The 18,995-nt window shown below is 38.4% G+C and overlaps 1 protein-coding gene across 4 annotated transcripts in view; it reads right to left on the reverse strand.

Annotated features, from left to right (window-relative positions):
• RAVER2 (ribonucleoprotein, PTB binding 2) overlaps nt 1-18,995 on the reverse strand; it is an 81,107-nt gene that overhangs the window by 39,058 nt on the left and 23,054 nt on the right. For all 4 annotated transcript variants that reach the window (XM_084871384.1, XM_084871382.1, XM_084871383.1 and 1 more), the window contains exons 2-5: nt 18,521-18,587; nt 12,644-13,113; nt 8,527-8,718; nt 5,901-6,027 (exon numbers count right to left, since the gene is read on the reverse strand). In XM_084871384.1, the coding sequence (XP_084727510.1) occupies nt 5,901-6,027; nt 8,527-8,718; nt 12,644-13,113; nt 18,521-18,587 (856 nt within the window). The remainder of the gene's footprint in view (nt 1-5,900; nt 6,028-8,526; nt 8,719-12,643; nt 13,114-18,520; nt 18,588-18,995) is intronic.

Consider the following 18,995-nt stretch of genomic DNA (forward strand, 5'->3'; position numbering starts at 1 on the left):
ACAAAAAAACATTTGGAACTTTCATATATAACATCCCTACAAGTTCATCCCTTGCTTTAAAAACCATTTCAAAATTTCATTACTTGCAGAGGCAGCCCATTACATTTTTGAAAAAATGACCATTAGAAAATGCTTTCTTTAGAATGAGCTAGTTTCAATATAGGCGGTGGGAAGGTTAGATCATTAGGACGAATTGCTGAAGGAAAGACACTGTTTATTAGGAAAGATGGATAAAAAATGGTCATTTCATAGAGAAAAAGAAGTCAGTTCATTCAGAGGATGAAACAAGCTTAAATGTCTCTACACCAAATATCAAAGGTTCAAAATATATAAAGCAAAAAATTCTAGAACAGGAAAAGTAGACAATACCACAATTATAGTTAGAAATTATAAACTACTTCCTTTTTTTCAGAGAGTCACTGTATTTTGTTATAAGACAGTAAAATATATTTCACAGCTTTTAGTGAAAACAGTATTTCTCAGTTTAAAACAAGAACTAGAATCAAAACACTGAAAATGTCCACAATCTCACATCTATTATAGTTGCTTTTACCCTAACCTATTGGCTAGGCCTCCCACTATGTTCCATCCTTCCCTCATAGAATAAGTTAACAGAAAATTAGTAAAGATATAAGAGATCTGAGCAGCACGATTGTTACCATAGCTAGCTAAATATTAATAAGAATAAAGCAAGAGGGATTGGACATTGCTAAACCTAATGGGCTGAGACACTGAGCCTGTTTGCTCTACCAGGAAGCTATAGCTTAACAACCCTCCCTTCCCCCATGTAGAGGGCAGCCCACCCTCCACCAACAATATGCACAAAGAATTATAACACAACATGACCAAGTGAGGTTCACTGTAGGAAGGAAAGGTTGGTTTAATATTAAAAAATCAGTTAATGTAATTCATCATGTCAATAGGCAACAACAACAAAACTCAAACCTAGACATCATTTCAACTAGCAGAAAAAAATTTAAATCATGATATAATTTCTCAGCAAGAGAGGAATAAAAGATAGTTTTCAGGTTGGAAAACAAAACCTGTGGGGAAACACACACACAATAGCTTACATAATACCTAATAATAAAACAAGAATGCTTTCTTTGTAAGATGAGGAACAAGACAAGAATGTCCACTCTCACCAGTTGAATGCACAAATTATGCTGAAATTTCTACCTATTCCATTAAAACAAGGGGGAAAAAAATAAAAGGTGTAGATATTAGAAATGAAGAAGTAAAACTATGTTAATCTGTAGATGACATGATTGTCTATATAGAAAATCCTTAGAAAAAAACATACTAGAAATAATAAGGTTGCAAGATACAAGATAAATATACAAAATCAACTCAACTTGCATATACTAGCAACAAGCAATAGGAAATTGAAGTTTAAAAAGCAATCTTACTTAAAATTATAGAAAAAATATAAAATCCTATGGAAAAATCTGACAAAATCAGTGTGAGATTTGTACCCTGAAAAAAAAAATATTTGAGAGAAATGAAAAAAGAGCTAAATAAATTCAGATGTGTGTATATATATATATATATATATATATATATATATATGTATGTATATATACCATATTTATGGCTTGGCTTCAAATTTGTCAATTCTGCCCGTTCAACTCAGTATCAATCAAATTCCAGCAGATAATTGTTCTTAGAAATTGACAGGCTGGTTATAAAATGTATTTGTAACTGCAAAGAATCTCAACTAGACAAAAGAAATGGAAAAAGAAGAATAAAGTTGGAGGACTTACTTTAACTGATTTTGAGGTTTATTATAAAGTTACACTTATCAAGACAAAGTACTATTGGTATAAAGAAGACATTTAGGTCAATGCAATATAATACAGAGTCCAGAAGAAGAGACACAGATACAGAGCCAATTGATTTTTGAAAAAGGTATAAAAAAAATTCAGTGGAAAAGGATAATCTTTTTAAACAAATGATGTTGAACAACTGTAAAGAAAATTAACCTGTACTCTTACCTCACACCATAAGCAAAAATTAACTCAAAATGGATAATAGATCTAAAGGTAAGAGGTAAAATTATAGAACTTCTTGAAAAAAACACGGACCTTGAATTTGGCAGATTTATTAAAAATGACATAAGAAGTACCAACTGTAAAAGAAAAATATAATACACTGAATCAAGATGCTTTATCTTTCCTGAATACCAAGAAGCTTTTCATACATTCTCCATTAGTCTGGCAATGTTTTTAAGTGAGGTACATTTAATCATCTTCCCTTGCCACTCTACACAAAGAATTATTTCACCATGCTTGGTGAAATAATTTCTCCATCAGTGTAATGTTAAAATATCTTAGTTAAAACTGTGAAAGTACAGCTAAAATAAAGAAGCATAATCTCATATGCCCATATATCCATGTGAAAAGAAAGGAGAGTAGAGAATATATAGTCTTAGATTAAAAACAAAAACAAATAATGTTGGAGAGGAGTTACTAAAAATAGTCCAGAGTCCAAAGGTGTGAACAACACTTTCTAAAAGACCCAAGAGGGTGACATACTTCTTTGAACACTAATATAATCTCGGAATGCAATAATAGAAATTCAATGCCCTTTGTGCTAATCAGATCTCATCTATAGGACAGGTCCATGTCTGTGAACACCAGATTTCAGGACAACCCAGAAACTCGAGGCTTTACCTACCATGTTTCCCCAAAAATAAGACATCCTCCGAAAATAAGACCTGCTTACAGGTTTCCTTCTGAGTGAAATATAAGGCATCCCCCCCCCCCCCAAATGAGGCCCCCCCTAGGCTCTGTCTCAGAATGCTATTGCTAAACATGAGAGATTTGGTTCACTGATTCTGAAAGAAATGGAGTCACAAGAAATTCACCAGGAAATTCAGGAATTGGATTGTTATGATGATGTTCCAGAAGATGATAACATGATTGTCATTGAATAAATGAGTAAATTCTTGATACTGTAGGATTCACAGTTTGTCTGGTTTGTGTTGACAACTACCGTACTACCGAACCATATACAGGTAATAAATTTCCTTTATTTTCATTTTACAATAAATGTATATCGTATTCTTCTTCATGGAAAAATAAGACATCCCCTGAAAATAAGACCTAGCGCATCTTTGGGAGCAAAAATTAATATAAGACACTGTCTTATTTTCGGGGAAACAGGGTACTTGCAGAGAGCATCTAGAGAGCATACCCTGACATGTTGTGGAAGGTCAAATATAGAATTGTAGTCTCCAAAGAGGTATAAGAGGTGTAAAAAAAATATTAGAACCATTACTTATATTTAATTTCTTCTTAAAAATTAAATTAAGTTTAAGATGTCTTTCTATATGAGTTGACAAGAGTGCATTTCTATATTTGACATGTATGTGATATATATACTGTATATATTGGGGCTCTGTTCAAATTTCACTGATAGGGGTCCATAATCCAAAAGTAAATATATAAAAGAAGACCATTGGTCTGGAGAATAGAAGACAGGAAAAAACAAAGATGACTAAGATTTCATGTTACTTATCTTCAAATATTAGAAGGCTTATCTTATGGGAAAATGGATTTATTCTGTGTCTCTTCACAGGGAAAACTAGAATAAGTGACTAAAGGATGTGGGATTTACCATCTAATATAAAAAAAAAAAACTAAAAAAAAAAACCTTCTAGTAATTAAATTTGTCAAACCAGGGAATAGACTGCCTTGGGAAATAGTGAGCTTCTTAGGCTTCAATTAGCCAAGACATAACAAGGATATCTCTACACCATTAAAATTGCAGAAGACTGCATAATGGATGGAGCCAGAAAACCTCTAAAGCTGCTGCTTACACATATAGAGTTGATGAGAATAGGAAGTACTTAACACGAATATCTATACTAATAAAAAGGAATACGCTAATTAGGCCGGGAGACCTTCTGGATGTCCTTCTGGACAAAAACATGGTGGCGAGGCCGAGGCAGAGGCAGTTAGGGACGACCAGGCCAGGAGGGGAGGGCAGTTGGAGGTTAACAGGCCAGTGGGGGGTGTAGCTGGAGGCGATCAGGCCAGCAGGGGAGCAGTTGGGGGCAAGCAGGCTGGTGTGATCAGGCTAGAGTGGTGGTACAATTGGGGGCGATCAGGCCGGCAGGCAGAGTGGTTAGGGGTGATCAGGCAGGCAGGCAGGTAGGTAGGTAAACGGTTAGGAGCCAGCGGTCCGGATTGCAAAAGCATGTCTGACTGCTGGTTTAGGCGAAATCCCACAGGGGGAATCCTCTGAGGGGTCGCAGATTGGAGAAGGTGCAGGCTGGGCTGAGGGACCACTAGTTTTTGTATAATGAAGAATAACTGGTCCTCATGCCTGGTTCTTGAGAGAAAAATTCAATCTTTGGAATGTTCCCAGTGACAAGAGTATCTGTGTTATGCTAATGAGGTGACTGTAGGTGGGCATCTAAATAGTTTCAGAATAGGGGCTGGTCATACCCAAGACCAACCAGTGATGAGAGGTCTGGGTCTTTACTCAGTGATATCAGCCAGACCTCCTGACCTCCAGACAGGATTGGGTTCAATAAGATGGCCAAATATCATACCTACAAATGAGACTCCAATAAAAACCCTGGACATCAGACTTAGTTCAGTAGAGATCCTTGGTTGGTGAACAGATGGAAGTGCTGGGGGAGTAATGTGCCCTGATTCCATGAAAGCTGTATTCAAGACCTTCCCGGAGCTGGTCCTAGGTATTCTCTTCATCTGGCTGTTCCTGAGTTGCATCCTTGATAACAAAACTGTAATCATGAGTTCTGTGAGTTGTTCTAGCAATTTATCAAACCTGAGGGGTCATAGGAACACCCAAATATGTAGTCACTTGGTCAGAAGTGCAGAGCCTGGGGACCCCCTGAGGTTGTGGCTGGAATGTGGAGTTTCGGGCAGATGTTTTGGGGATAAAGCCCTTAACTTACAGGGTTTAGGTGAACTCTGGGTAGTCAGTGCTAGAAATGAATTGCAGTCCACTAGTTGGTGTAAGACCAGTGAAGGGTTAAAATTGAATAAACATATTTACTCTAAATATTTTACTCTAAAAATTAGCGTTGAATAAAGGAATTTACTCCCTCAAACTGCTCAAATACACATTTGTGTATGTAGTTGTTCATTTCAGAAGGTAAGCAAACTCTTATCAGAGAAAGAATACTAAATAAGTACTAGTAGATATTCCGTGTGTATGATAATGATTTAAGATTTCCATATTGCTTAGAAAATAATGTTTTTTGTCATTTTCTCAAAATGAAACAGTTTCACAAAAACAAAGCACAAAGAAGAAACAGACCTTTAATACTTCTCAATAAAGTAATTCTGCTAGAAATATTACAAAGAAGAATATCATATCCTTTATTGATATAGTTGATAACAATGTAGTATATTAATATCCGGTCTATAAATTCATGTCAACTGGGAGCTAAACTGAAGATTTAATCTTTAACATTTGTTAATGGTTAAAAGAAATTAGGAACGCATAAGCAGACTGTATCCACCAAAAAGAGCCAACATATATTATCACCTCAGATCATTAATTAAAATTCATTGAAAAGTCCTAGAAAATTAATTATTTCTGGAGTAATTTAAATGTATTTTTCCATGTAAAACAGCACAATTAACTTCGTGCCATCATTCTAGCTTTTTTTTTTTTTTAATATATATTTTATTGATTTTTTACAGAGAGGAAGAGAGAGAGATAGAGAGTTAGAAACATTGATGAGAGAGAGTCATCGATCAGCTGCCTCTTACACACCTCCTACTGGGGATATGCTCACAACCAAGGTACATGCCCTTGACCGGAATCGAACCCGGGACCCTTCAGTCCCCAAGCCGACGCTCTATCCATTGAGCCAAACCGGTTTCGGCTCATTCTAGCTTTAATCAGCACAAGGTGCTTACCTGGTTTAACAGCTCGCCCGCAGAGCTGGGGTTGGAGAAGAACCTGTAACATGGCAGGATTGTTTAAACTCTTCATAATCTGTACAGGATTTGGCTCTGGGAGTAAGCCCTTCTGATTACTGTGCATCTTCAATGAATACAGAAATAGGAAACATCAGAACAAGGATAAGTAAAAAAGGTGACAGTTTAAAGGCCTTCTTCCAGAAATTCTCATTCATCTGATAAGATTTATTTTGTGATAAGCACAATTTGCTTTGTATTATACATTTGTTGTATACATTCAACCACAGTTCGTGATTATATTACACTCTACTACACAGCTCATACTAACATCCTCACGGAATGTCTTAGTTAAATACAAATTAGCTTTAAGAAGACCAACCATTTAGTAAGATAAATCTCTTTACAAGTAGAAGGATGCCAAGGAGATCTGAATTTATTTATTTATTTATTTATTTATTTATTTATTTATTTATTTTGAGATCTGAATTTATAACAGGAAGATAACTTGTTGACAAAATATGGATGTTTTGATACCAGAGAAGAGCTTCACTATAATGTTGATCAAAAGTGTAATAATGTGGGTTGCTTTACATAACAACATTTCTTATAATAAAGGTCTTGATTTCCTTATTTAATCCTCTAATAAGAGAAAAAAAGATGGGATGGCCTTACATATATGTAATTGGGTGGCTTCCTAATAACATGAAATTGTTCTTGGTTTTAAAAGCCAGCCTGATATCTTTATTGGTATTTTGTTACAAAAGGAAAATTGTTAACCATCAGAAAATAGAAAATGACACTGACAGCTGGAATCCCTCTTCAAACACTTAAAAGCATAACAGATTTTAATTGGCAACATGAAGCAGGGACAAGTAGTTACAAAGAATAACCAATAAGAAATACTGGGTATGAAAACATGACTGTAAAAAAAAAAAAAAAAAGGCAGCCCTCGCTTACTATATACGTGTCATTATTCTAGTATTTTACATGGATTATATCACTTAATCTTGCAAAACAATTCTACAGGGTTGGCATTACAAACCCTATTATATAGATGAGGATAACAAAGAAACTCATAAAGCATTATCCTTAACCTCTGTCCTGTGCTGTAATAGATAGGTAATCAGGTTAAATAGAATGCATGTGACTATAAAACAAAACAGTGACCTGAAAGATCAGTTCAAAGAATGTTTCCAAAGACATCAGCAAAGAATAAAAAAGGGGAAAAAATGCAAACAAGTAAGACAAACCATGGGAATGGAAAATGGAAACAAAACAAAAGCAAAAAACACAAGTCAATGAAGAGGCTGGAAGTGCCCACCTACATAAAACAAATCTCTGAAGGAGACAACAAAGAAGGAAATCTTTGAAAATGTAACGGCTGAAAATTTCCCATTATTAAAAAAAATTAAAGATCACAGATGAAAGGAGGTACACATAGTGTTCCAAATCCTATATAATAAACGTGCAGTATGCAAATTGTCCCCTCGACAAGGAGTTTGTCCAGGAGTTCAGCCAGGGGGCAGGGCCAGCCAGGGTAAGGGAGAGAGGCCCAGCCGGCAGCTGGCAGCCACTAGGGACCCTATCAGTGCACGGATTTCATGCACTGAGCCTCTAGTATGATATATAAGAAGAAAACACATCTAGTCACGCTTTTTTATGTAAAACTTAAAAACATTAAAGTCCAAAAAAAAAAAAAAAATGCTAAAAGCTTTCTGTAAGAAAGACATTTTTCCAAGAAACAAGAAGTAGATTAGTATCTTCTCTCTCAAAGCAATAGCCCTGGATTCAAGAAGGCAATAAATTAATATTTTCAAAATGCTTTAGGAAAAGAAATTTAAATCTATATTTTTATATCCAGCTGAGTTATTTCTTTCTTAAATATGTGAAAAAATAAGAATATTCACAGCCACACAAATTTTCAAAAGTTTTATTCTCTGAAAATGAAAACTGAGAAGCAATAAACACAAGGCGATATTGCAAAATGGATGGAAATTAAGGTATGGTGTGCAATATCATCATTAACAAGTTAAGCACCATGTCAGTCACCGGTGACTGAAATGGAAAGGAAGACAAAACAGGCTTGGTGTTTAACATGTTAATTTCAATCCTGCATACAAAAACCAGGTCCATGAAAACAAAACAAAACAAAAAAACAAATGTATGGAACAATGACTGACAAAATAAGGAGGAAGAAAAATCAACAACTATCTATGTATATATAAGGAGACAGTTACAATAGAGGTAGCTACAATGTGCTGTGTGAGCACACCGGAAGCACACATCTTCTACTCTTTGTACTCTGGATACTTATGAACACTTTGGGGGGGGGGAGGGGGGGAAGAGGCACGTTATACTGAAAATTTGGAGCAGAACAGGAACTCAAATATTTGCTGAATGAATTATATGCCTTAAAAAAAGTCCTAAGATGAGTACACTTGACAAAACAACTTCTTCTTTTGTAATGACGCTTGGCTTGATTACACAGATTCCATTCACCACTTTTTAAAAAGGAATATCTTTATATAGTAGAAAGATAATAAAGGTCAAATCAGTGGTAGTTTGGATAGATTTTAAAAATGTTGGAATTGTTATTGTGTTTAATAAAGAACGACAAACTTACCACGCGCTGGGCTGCTATCAAGGCGGCCAGCGTACTCCGCCCCGGGGCTCCGGGGGCACAGAAGGAAACTTGCACTTTGCTCCCCTTGATGGTCATGCCGTCGGCGGCTTGCTGAACCTCCTCGGCCTGCTCCGCAGTGTTATATTCCACCACTGCAAAGCCGCCCACGTAATTACCTTCATCCTGTGCAAGCTGACGCAACACATTTTATTAGAAGGGAATTCTATCAGTTAGTTAGAAATCGTTCTTTACAGGATATAACTTTCAAATTCAAGAACAAATGTACCAGAGCATGATACTGGTGAGAAAATGTGTTCTTGCAAAAAAATAAAATAATAATAATTAAAAAAAATTACTAGTTGATTAGATGCAATACTTCTGGAAGATAGGATAATAAACAAGATTCTGTCATTTCTTTTGAATTCTTTCAATTTCTAATTTATTTTACAAGTCAAAGTCCAAATGATAATATTCCCTATATATTAAGAAATGTATACAACTGATAACTTATAAGAAAACATGAGGACACAATAATATAAACCTCCTTTAAATAAATTCACCAAATACATAAATAATGAAACATACTAAAACAATTACTGAACTACATAGCTATGTAAAATAAAGTTTGTACCACCAAGAGAAGAAAAGTAGGAGGAACCACATTCAACTTTTATATCAATATTTTAGTCAAATCCCAGAAATTTGGTCAAGTATACCAAAACAAATCTTATTTGCAAAAACTATGCCCCAGATTTATTAAAAGTAACATATGCAACATATAATCTTTACTTCTGAGTGGGCCCTAACTAAGACTCCTAAAATGCAGAACTTAATTTGTTTCCAGTCACCCACCTGTAAGAGTGTAAAGGAAGATACTAAAGTCCTGGATCTGTAAAGACTGGTACAAAGAGCAAAAATAAGAGCAAAATACAGCCGGGACCGGTTTGGCTCAGTGGATAGAGCGTCGGCTTGCGGACTGAAAGGTCCCGGGTTCGATTCCGGGCAAGGGCATGTACCTTGGTTGCGGGCACATCCCCTGTAGGGGGTGTGCAAGAGGCAGCTGATCGATGATTCTCTCTCATCAATGTTTCTAACTCTCTATCCCTCTCTCTTCCTCTCTGTGAAAAATCAATAAAATATATTTTTTTAAAAAAGAGCAAAATACAACACTAAAAAGTTTATAAGTTTTAAATTTTCTGAATTATCTTCACATTCACAAGAGAAAGTAATCAATGAGCTTTAATTCCGCTGGGTGTGTCTTTGAGAAGACACGTGAACCACACTTTTATGTGGATTTGGCACCTCATAAGTTCATATCGCAATTAAATAATTTTTAGTTTCTTTTCTCTTATTTTTGAAGCTTAACTTCTACTTTCTTGCATAGTACACAAATTTTTTTATTTTTCCTTCATATTCTCCCTTTTTAATTTTTTCCCCATTGATTTTTAGAGAGTAGAAGGGAGATGGGAGGTGGGGCAGAAAGGGAGGAGAGAAAGAAAGAGACAGAGAGAGGAGGGAGGAATGGAGGGAAGAAGGGAGGAAGAGAGAAGGGGAGAGAGAGAGAACCATCAATGTGAGAGAGATACAGTGTTTGGTTGCCTCCTGAACATACCAAGACCAGGGCCAGGATCATTGCTACAACCCAGGTATGTGCCCCTGACTGGAAATCAAATCCACTACCCACCGGTGCTCAGGCCAACACTAACAACTGAGCAAGCAATACTGGCCAGGGCTCTTCCTTCCTTTTAAAATTGTCCACTTATGTTTTCTTCTCTGTAAAAATGTTTCCTAGTCTCGTGGGAGGAAGGGAAAAAAACTCTACCTCTTCCAAACATTTCTCCTACAACCCCTTTCCTCTTACAATCCAAACCAGATCTCAAAATCAGATCTGTGAAAGCCATTAGTCTCTTTGTTTTCTTTTGATTACAAGGTAAGAGACTGTGTCTTCAATATAATCCGTGTCAACCTACCACTAAAGGAGCTTGAATTGAACAGATCCACTGATAAAAGCATCATAAAGTTGTTTTTATTAATCTCTTGAAAACTTTAAAAACATTTTGGACTATTCCTGGTTTATTATGATAACCGTCATGCCTACACAAATTATACCATTTTAAATCTTTCCAAAGACAAAAATCACCCAAGTCCACGGCACAGGTAATTTTAGAGGAGAATATGAGAGCCATTCAAATGTACAAATGGTCTGACTTCTGATCTAGTTAATTTTTCATTACCTTGAAACATTTTAACAGAAGCTAAGTGGTCATGCACAAATATTATAACAAATGTTTTTCTACAAGATGGCAAGCTAGACCAGATAACCTCTCAGGTCACTCTGACTTTGGAATTTGTAACTCAAATGCATTTTGTGATAAATGGCTTTTCCCCCTCATTTGTAGAAAAGGCCTCAACTTAAGCTACAAAGAATTATGTATGGCCACAGGATATTACTATACAATTCTTAGTATCAAGATTAGTAAATCCATAAGACAACTTTTCATAACTGGTCAGAGATTTAATTAAAATTTTGTCACAGAATTTTATAAAGCTCTTGGGGTGCTTTCTTTGCTATTTATTATATTGGGATTGGGGGATTAGAAATTTAACTAGGATGGTAGTATGAATCATATATTTGTGTGTATACACACACACACACACACACACACACACACACACACATATGCATTATGTATATACTAGAGGCCCGGTACACAAAATTCGTGTACAGAAGCGGGGTGTCCCTCAGCCCAGCCTGCACCTTCTCCAATCTGGGATTGCACTCAGACATCCCTCTCACAATCTGGGACTGCAGGCTCCTAACCACTCACCTGCCTGCCTGATAGCCCTCTAACCTTTCCCCTGCTGGCCTGATTGATGTCTAACTGCTCCCCTGCTGGCATGATCATCCCCAACTGCCCTCCCCTACCAGCCCGATCGCCCCCAACTGCCTTCCCCTGAAGGGCTGTGGGGTCTGGGAAACTCCAGCTGGATAAGGTGGGGCTGAGGGGACTAAGGTACTTAGGCTAGATGAGGCAGGACTGAGGGGACTGGGGAACTGAGGCTGGATGAGGCAGGACTGAGGAGACTGGGGAACTGAGGCTGGATGAGGCAGGGTGAGGGGACTGGGGGACTCTGGCTGGATGAGGCACATGGCGTCTGCTGTCCCCCAGTGGGGCTGAGGGGACTGGACACTGTCATCTTGTGGCTATGGGCGCCACCATTTTGTGAGAGCATGGAAGTCAATTAGCATATTCCCTCTATTGGCTGCAGGCACTGCCATCTTGTGAGGGTGTGGCGGCAATTAGCATATTCCCTCTTTTTTAGATAGGAAGCCTTTATGCATATATATGATTATACAATAACAGACTTTAAACTTCCTACTGCAATTATAGAGACTCAACAAATACATGACTAAAGAAAAAGGGGAGGATAAGAAAAGAAGGGAAAAGTTCATCAGCTGCTATCTTACATGTGTGAGGAAAGAAGTTATATATAGCATACATTTTTTTCTATTTAGTCTAACATATTTAATTTTATTATGATAAGGAGCTTGAAAATTTTACCAGTAGTTGTCAGTTTTCAGGATCTTTTCTAAATGGCTCACTTACAATGACCCCATTAAGACAAAATTATATGTTCTCTTTAAACCTCATTATACTTTTCTAGCTTCCATTATATCCCTTTTCATACAAGATTTACAATGATTAGATAACTTGTCAGTTTCTTCTACAAAATTGTGAGATATTGAAAGCATATCTTTCTATTATCTATATTTCTGACATTTTGCAATATAGTGTCTGGCATAGAGAAGGTGATAAATAACATTTGGATGGAGGAATGAATCAATGGATGAATGGTGTAATGAACAGATGACATGAGGTGAGTAAGTGATGGATTTGCTAATACATACTTAGCTATATAACAGTATAGTTTGCCCATCAACCAAAGGAATTGATTTAAGATTTACCATGACATTAAAATCTTCATTATAGACTAAAGTAGAATTAGATTATCCATTGTGATATTCACATAGGTATAATAAATTTGTGAGTGCATGCAGAGTGGATACAAAACAGATACTTAAAAACATTTCTAATGTCATCTTAAGACTACATACCTGGCAAAACACAGGTTTATGGGTACCGGAGAAAAATTGCAACAGCTCCTCGGAATCTCTGTAGTCAGGAGGGAGTTTATCTATACAAAGGCACTTAGAATGAATGAGCTCTGCAGCCAATAGATTAACATCCATCCATTGTGCAAAGAGAGCTGATGCCCCCAACTGTTTGCCCAATAGCTCCAATCTAGCCTTTGCAGCAAAGTCCTTTTTCATGTATTCCACGAATCCATAGCCCTTGGAATGGCCAGTGACTTCACTGTAGACCAGAAAACACCTCTCAATGTTTCCATACGCACGAACAAGTTCTTCAAACTCTTCTAATGTAAAAGAAGTGGGCAAGTTGGTGATACACAGCAAAGCATCTGTTGGCTGGAGCTGGACTATCAGGTCTTTTCCTCGAAAAGAATATTGATGAAACATCCGAATTGCATTCTGGGCTTGTTCCCCATTCAATAAGGTAACAAATGCTGGAAGATAAAATAAATGAGTTTTCTAAGCTTGTGTTTTCAAACTTTTGTGACTATGACTAACAGTAAGAAATACATTTTATGCTTGTGACTCAGTAAACACATACATATATATTTCTAAAACAAAAGTATCAGGAGGTAATACTATGATCATATGCAAAGCACTCAAACATTTTCTATTTCATTGTATTTTTTAATGCTGACACCCCCATTAAACTAATATCATAACCAGTAACTCAAGTTAAAAAATATGATGCACCCTCCTACAAAAATCCCCTTTCAGAGACTTCAATCACTCTACTATTAAGGATTTTTGAAGTTGTTCAATAGCTCGCTGGTACTTGGTTCATGTTTTATAGCCTTCTTCTGGCTCTCTTTTTCATTTAGAGAGTTCTTATCTCTATGAATTCAGATTCAGTAATCTTTTCTTCTGCAACATCTTTTCTGCTGTTAATCCCACCTACTGTGTGTGTGTGTGTGTGTGTGTGTGTGTGTGTATATTTTAACTCCAACATTGTAGTTTTCATCTCTAGGAATCTGACTTGGTATTTTTCAGTGTTTTCCATATCTCCACTAAATATATTCAATCTTTACTATAATTTCTTGTACAGGTAGAACATTGTTATAAAAACTGTTTTCCATTTTCATTAATTCTTTTGTTTAAATTCTATCATTTTGATTGATTTTTGTCCTTATTCTGGGTTGTATTTTCCTGCTCATTTGCTATGTTTGGTAACTTTTTATTTCATGCCAGACACTATAAAGGTTACTTAGTTGGGTGCTGGATGTTTTTGCCTTTCTATAAATATTCTTAAGTTTTGTTCTAGGGGTGACTGAGTTACTAGGAAATAGTTTGATCTTTTCAGATCTCACTTTTAAATTTTATTAGGTAAGATTAGAGTTGATTTTCTTGACTCTTGAGACAGGACCCTTCTGAATATTCCTCCTGATGCACCTTGAATTATGAGGATGGGAATAGCAGTATTCCTGGCCCTGTGTGAGCTGTGAAGACTGTTACCACTAATCTCTTTGTCAATACTTAGTAACAATGGAATTGTACATAACATATGGCCCAGAAATTTACTTGTGGAGAAATAGTTGCAATGTATATTAGAAGACAAAAATAAGGATTTTCATTGCAGCATTATTCGAAATACTGGAAAGTTAAAGCTTCTAAATGCCTACCAGTAATGAATAGATTGATCAATGGTGATAAATTCACAAGACAGAATAATATATAGTAGTTTATTTATTTATTTTTTAAAAAAATATATTTTATTGATTTTGTACAGAGAGGAAGGGAGAGGGACAGAGAGTTAGAAACATCGATGAGAGAGAGTCATCGATCAGCTGCCTCTTGCACATCCCCCCACTGGGGATATGCCCGCAACCAAGGTACATGCCCTTGACCAGAATCGAACCCAGGACCCTTCAGTCCCCAAGCCGATGCTCTATCCATTGAGCCAAACTGGTCTCGGCAATATATAGCAGTTTAAATGAATGAACTAGAACTATAAGTATCAACATAGAAAGATCCGAAACCAAGGTTGAGTTTTTGTTTTTTGTATTTTTAAAAAGCAAGTAAATAAATGAAACATATATAAAACCATTTATGTGAAGTTTTTAAAAACACCAAGAACAGCACTATTAATTATACATATTATAAAATTACAGGCATTAGTTGCGGTATTATGGTAACAAATAGCTCCACAATCTCAATGGCTTAACAAAGTGAAAGGGATTTTGTTGTTGTTGCTGTTGCGTATCCCACCCTGGAAGGAAGGAGGGTTTGCTCCTCACTGTTACCCTGGGAGCTGAGCTGGAAGAAGTGCTGCAATCTTCCTCAGCCTCTTACAGGGAGAGGGCGAGCAGTGAACCACAGGCTGGCTCTAAAACCTTCACCCAGAAGGGATATGTTCATTTCCATACACATTCATTCACCAAGAAGCAAATCACATGTCCACTTGAGACAGAGAACTATCTCACCTCATGCCCAGAAGAAAAAGAGTAAGGATCTGTGAACAGCTCTCATGACTGCCACAATATGACAGCCAGGTGTAGAAAGTATGTACCAAATTCATAAATGCTTCTCCCCCAGGGAAGTAGGGAGGGAAAGAATGGAATCAGAGAAAAGGAGACACTGGATTTCATTTTTACCTATAATATTCCTATTTTCAATTTTTTTTTCTTTAAATATATTTTTATTGATTTTGTACAGAGAGGAAGGGAGAGAAATAGAGAGCTAGAAACATCGATGAGAGAGAGTCATCGATCAGCTGCCTCTTGCACACCCCCTACTGGGGATATGCCCGCAACCAAGGTACATGCCCTTGACCGGAATCGAACCCGGGACCTCTCAGTCCCCAAACCGACGTTCTATCCATTGAGCCAAACCGGTTTCGGCCCTATTTTCAAATTTTTAAAGTCAGGGGAAAAAACACAGAATTCTGACCGTACTACCAGAGATTTTTACTCAATAGATCTACATTACCGTTCTAATACATACATATATATATGTGTGTGTGTGTATATATGATCAATGGTGATATATATATGACAAAAATTTTTAACATTTAAAAATATTTTTATAGACATTTGCTAATATGGGAATGGATGTGTACACAGTGGTTATGTCATCCTCCATAATTTCCTTTACTGTTCATCAACTAAAAAAAGAGATGTTTTAGACATTTACATATCATATAATGGGACTAATCTAGTACAGTCTTTTAATATTACAGATATAAAACTAATACCTAGAAAAGTTAAGCAAATTTCCCAATTTGCCCAGCTAAGGTCAAATCATACAGTTTATTCAACAAGTCCAGTTTAATAAATTATTAAAACTAAAGAATACAAAGCCTATAAGGAAAATTCATTATAACATTAAAACCTATAACATAAGCCCTAGCTGGTTTTGCTCAATGGATAGAGCATCAGCCTGCAGACTTTAGGGTCCCAGGTTTGAGTCCAGTCAAGGGCACATGCCTGGATTGCAGGCTTGATCCCCAGTAGGAGCATGCAGGAGATAGCTGATCAATGACTCTCACTCATCATTGATGTTTCTCTCTCTCTCTCCCTTTCTCTCTGAAATCAATAAAAATATATTAAAACAAACAAAAAACCTATAACATGAGGAAGATCCAAGATGGCTGCACAGGTAAACACCTAAACGCAGCCGCACACAACAATTTCAATAAAATACAACTAAAATATAAAATGGACATTGCCCAGAGCTACAGGAAGTCGACTGACTGAAAATTCTACAAGAAGGAAAGAGAAAACAAGAAGGAAAATCAGAGGAGCTGTAAAAGCCTAAGGTACAAAGACATGCTACGCGCGCACGCAGAGAAGACAGAGCTGGAGAGGAGGGGGAGGCTGAGTACCTGGCTGGCGTTCCCTAGCAGGAAGGAAATAAAAGCCCCGGACTGGGCTGAACCCCAGACCCGACAGCGCTGAACCCCAGTTCTAGGCCAGACCCTGGGGACCCAGGCTTAAACAGAGGGAGCCTGGGCTGTGAGGCAGAATCCCAGGGGAGCGGCGAAAGGCAGAGCCCCGGGAATCTTCCACATTATGCGTAGAGGAAGGTCTGTTGACTCTGATGCTAGGCTGCCCTAGCAGGAAGGAGACAAAAGCTCCAGACTGGGAAGAACGCGATGAGGAGCAGGAGCCGCCGTCGGGCACCGGCAAGCCGGGCACTGGCAAGCCCGGCACTGGCAAGGAGCCGGCCGACAGGGCCCCCAGGGGGGAGGTGCAGCTGGGCCCTCGACCGCTGATCGCGGGCCATGGAGCCGAGGCCGGGAGCTGCTTCCTGGGCGGCGCTGACCCCAGCAACAGGCTGAAGCTGCGCAGGAAGCTGCGGAGAACAAAGGGGTGCTGCAGGCCAGCCTGCTGAGCTTCCAGAACGAGGAGGAAGAAACCGAAGAAGTTTTCAATGTGAAGAAATCAAGTTATAGCAAAAGACAGTAAAATTACTTAAGAAAGAATACAAAGAAGATCTTGAAAAATCGAGGAATAAGACAGAACTCAACTCAGCAGCCAACATTGCAACATAAATGCGTTAAAAAAAAAAAAAAAAAAGACAGACTGTTGGAGCGCCGGTGGCTAGGCCCAGAGTGGCCAGGCCCAGGGCAGTGGCAGCTGGGTGCGGAGCAGCAGCAGCCAGGCCTGGAGCAGCCAGGCCTGGGGCAGTGGCAACCAGGCCTGGGGCTGAGGCGGCCAAGCCCAGGGCGGCCAGGCCCGGAGCAGCCAGACCCAGAGCAGCCGGGCCCAGAGCAGCCAGGTCCGGAGCAGCCAGGTCCAGAGTAGCCAGGCCCGGAGCAGCAGCAGCCAGGCCGGGAGCGGCCAGGCCCAGAGCAGCCGGGCCCAGAGCAGCCAGGCCGGGAGTGGCCAGGCCTGGAGCGGCTGGGCCTGGAACAGCCGGGCCCAGAGCAACAGAAGCCAGGCTCAGAGAAGCTGGATTGGGAGCAGCCATGCCCGGAGCAGCAGCCGGGCCCCAAGCAGCAGCGGCCAGACCCGGAGCTGCTGGTTGTGGAGCAGACTGGAGCAACAGAGGCCAGGCCCCGGAGCAACAGAGGCCAGGCCCGGAGCAGCTCGCTCCTCACCTGCCCATGCCCCAGCGCTGCTTCTCAGACATGGCTGGAAACTTTTGGGGGAACTTGAGGGTCTGCTGAATCAAGTGATGAAGGCTTAGATCTGAATGTGTTGAGTTATTGTAGCACTGGGGTGTTGATCTGTGAGTGCCGTGTGTGGGGTCTGGATGAGGTTGGTTGATCTATCTGGAAGTGTCTTTTGTGTGAAGTGTATTCTTGGGCATGTGGAGGTATTATTGATTTGAGAAAATGCTAAGTAACTGATTTACTACCTGAAAAATTTAAAGTTCTGAAAATTTAAGGTCTCTTGCTAAAAAGAGGTTTTAAAGCTAACACCTTAATTTTAATGGAGAAAGGGGAGGACAATTCTCGGGGAAAAGGGGAGTGGTGGGTGCGGGAAGAGACTGAACATAAACTGTGCACCTATGGATGAGGACAATGGGGGGTGGGGAAAGGGCAGAGGGTGGGGTGGGAACCTGGTGGAGGGGGGAAGAATTGAGGAACCTTTGTAATAATATGAACAATAAAGATTGATTTAAAAAACACACACAAAAAAAAACACAAACCTATAACATTAGAACAGTCATCATAAAAAGTCATAAGGTTCCAGTAACTCCATATTAACTTATGTGATTAAAATTTAGGATACTAATATTATCTTTAGAAAAATGTATTTTAATTGTAACATTTATATGACTTAATGCTTAAGAATTTCAGTGATTAACTTAAGAATGAAAAGACATTACACATTTTTATTTTACAAGGACTCTAAGTATGATCAAAACAAAATTAGATGCTTAGAAGTGAAATCTTACCTGTTCGCTTATTTCTGTCCACATAACAGTACTTTAACTCATAGTCTTGTAATAAATCGTGAACTTCCTAAAAGTGACAAAACATGAATTCAATTAATTCACAAATGCAGTTAGTAGATAATCCAGCTGATTAGCCTACCACCATTACCACTACCCTCTCCCATGTAAAACATCTTCCATGGATCTCTATTCCTTATTTAAATTAAAGGGCTCATCAAACACAGCCTTTACCATCAATTTACCTCTCCAAATATAACCCCAATATCCCCCTGACACACACACCACTTCCATGTTCCTACTCAAAGGACTGTTCACTGCCTCATGAGGACACCAGGCACAGTCCTTACTCTGAATGTCTGTTTACGCTGATACCTTTGACCTAAGATGGGGCAAACATCGCACTAAATATCTCAACCTTTACTGAAATCAATGTATCCTTTGAAATCCCATCTCAAATGTTCTTCCAAGCACCTTT

Source organism: Pipistrellus hanaki (assembly GCF_964339955.1).
Source record: "Pipistrellus hanaki genome assembly, chromosome: 2".
NCBI lineage: Eukaryota > Metazoa > Chordata > Mammalia > Chiroptera > Vespertilionidae > Pipistrellus > Pipistrellus hanaki.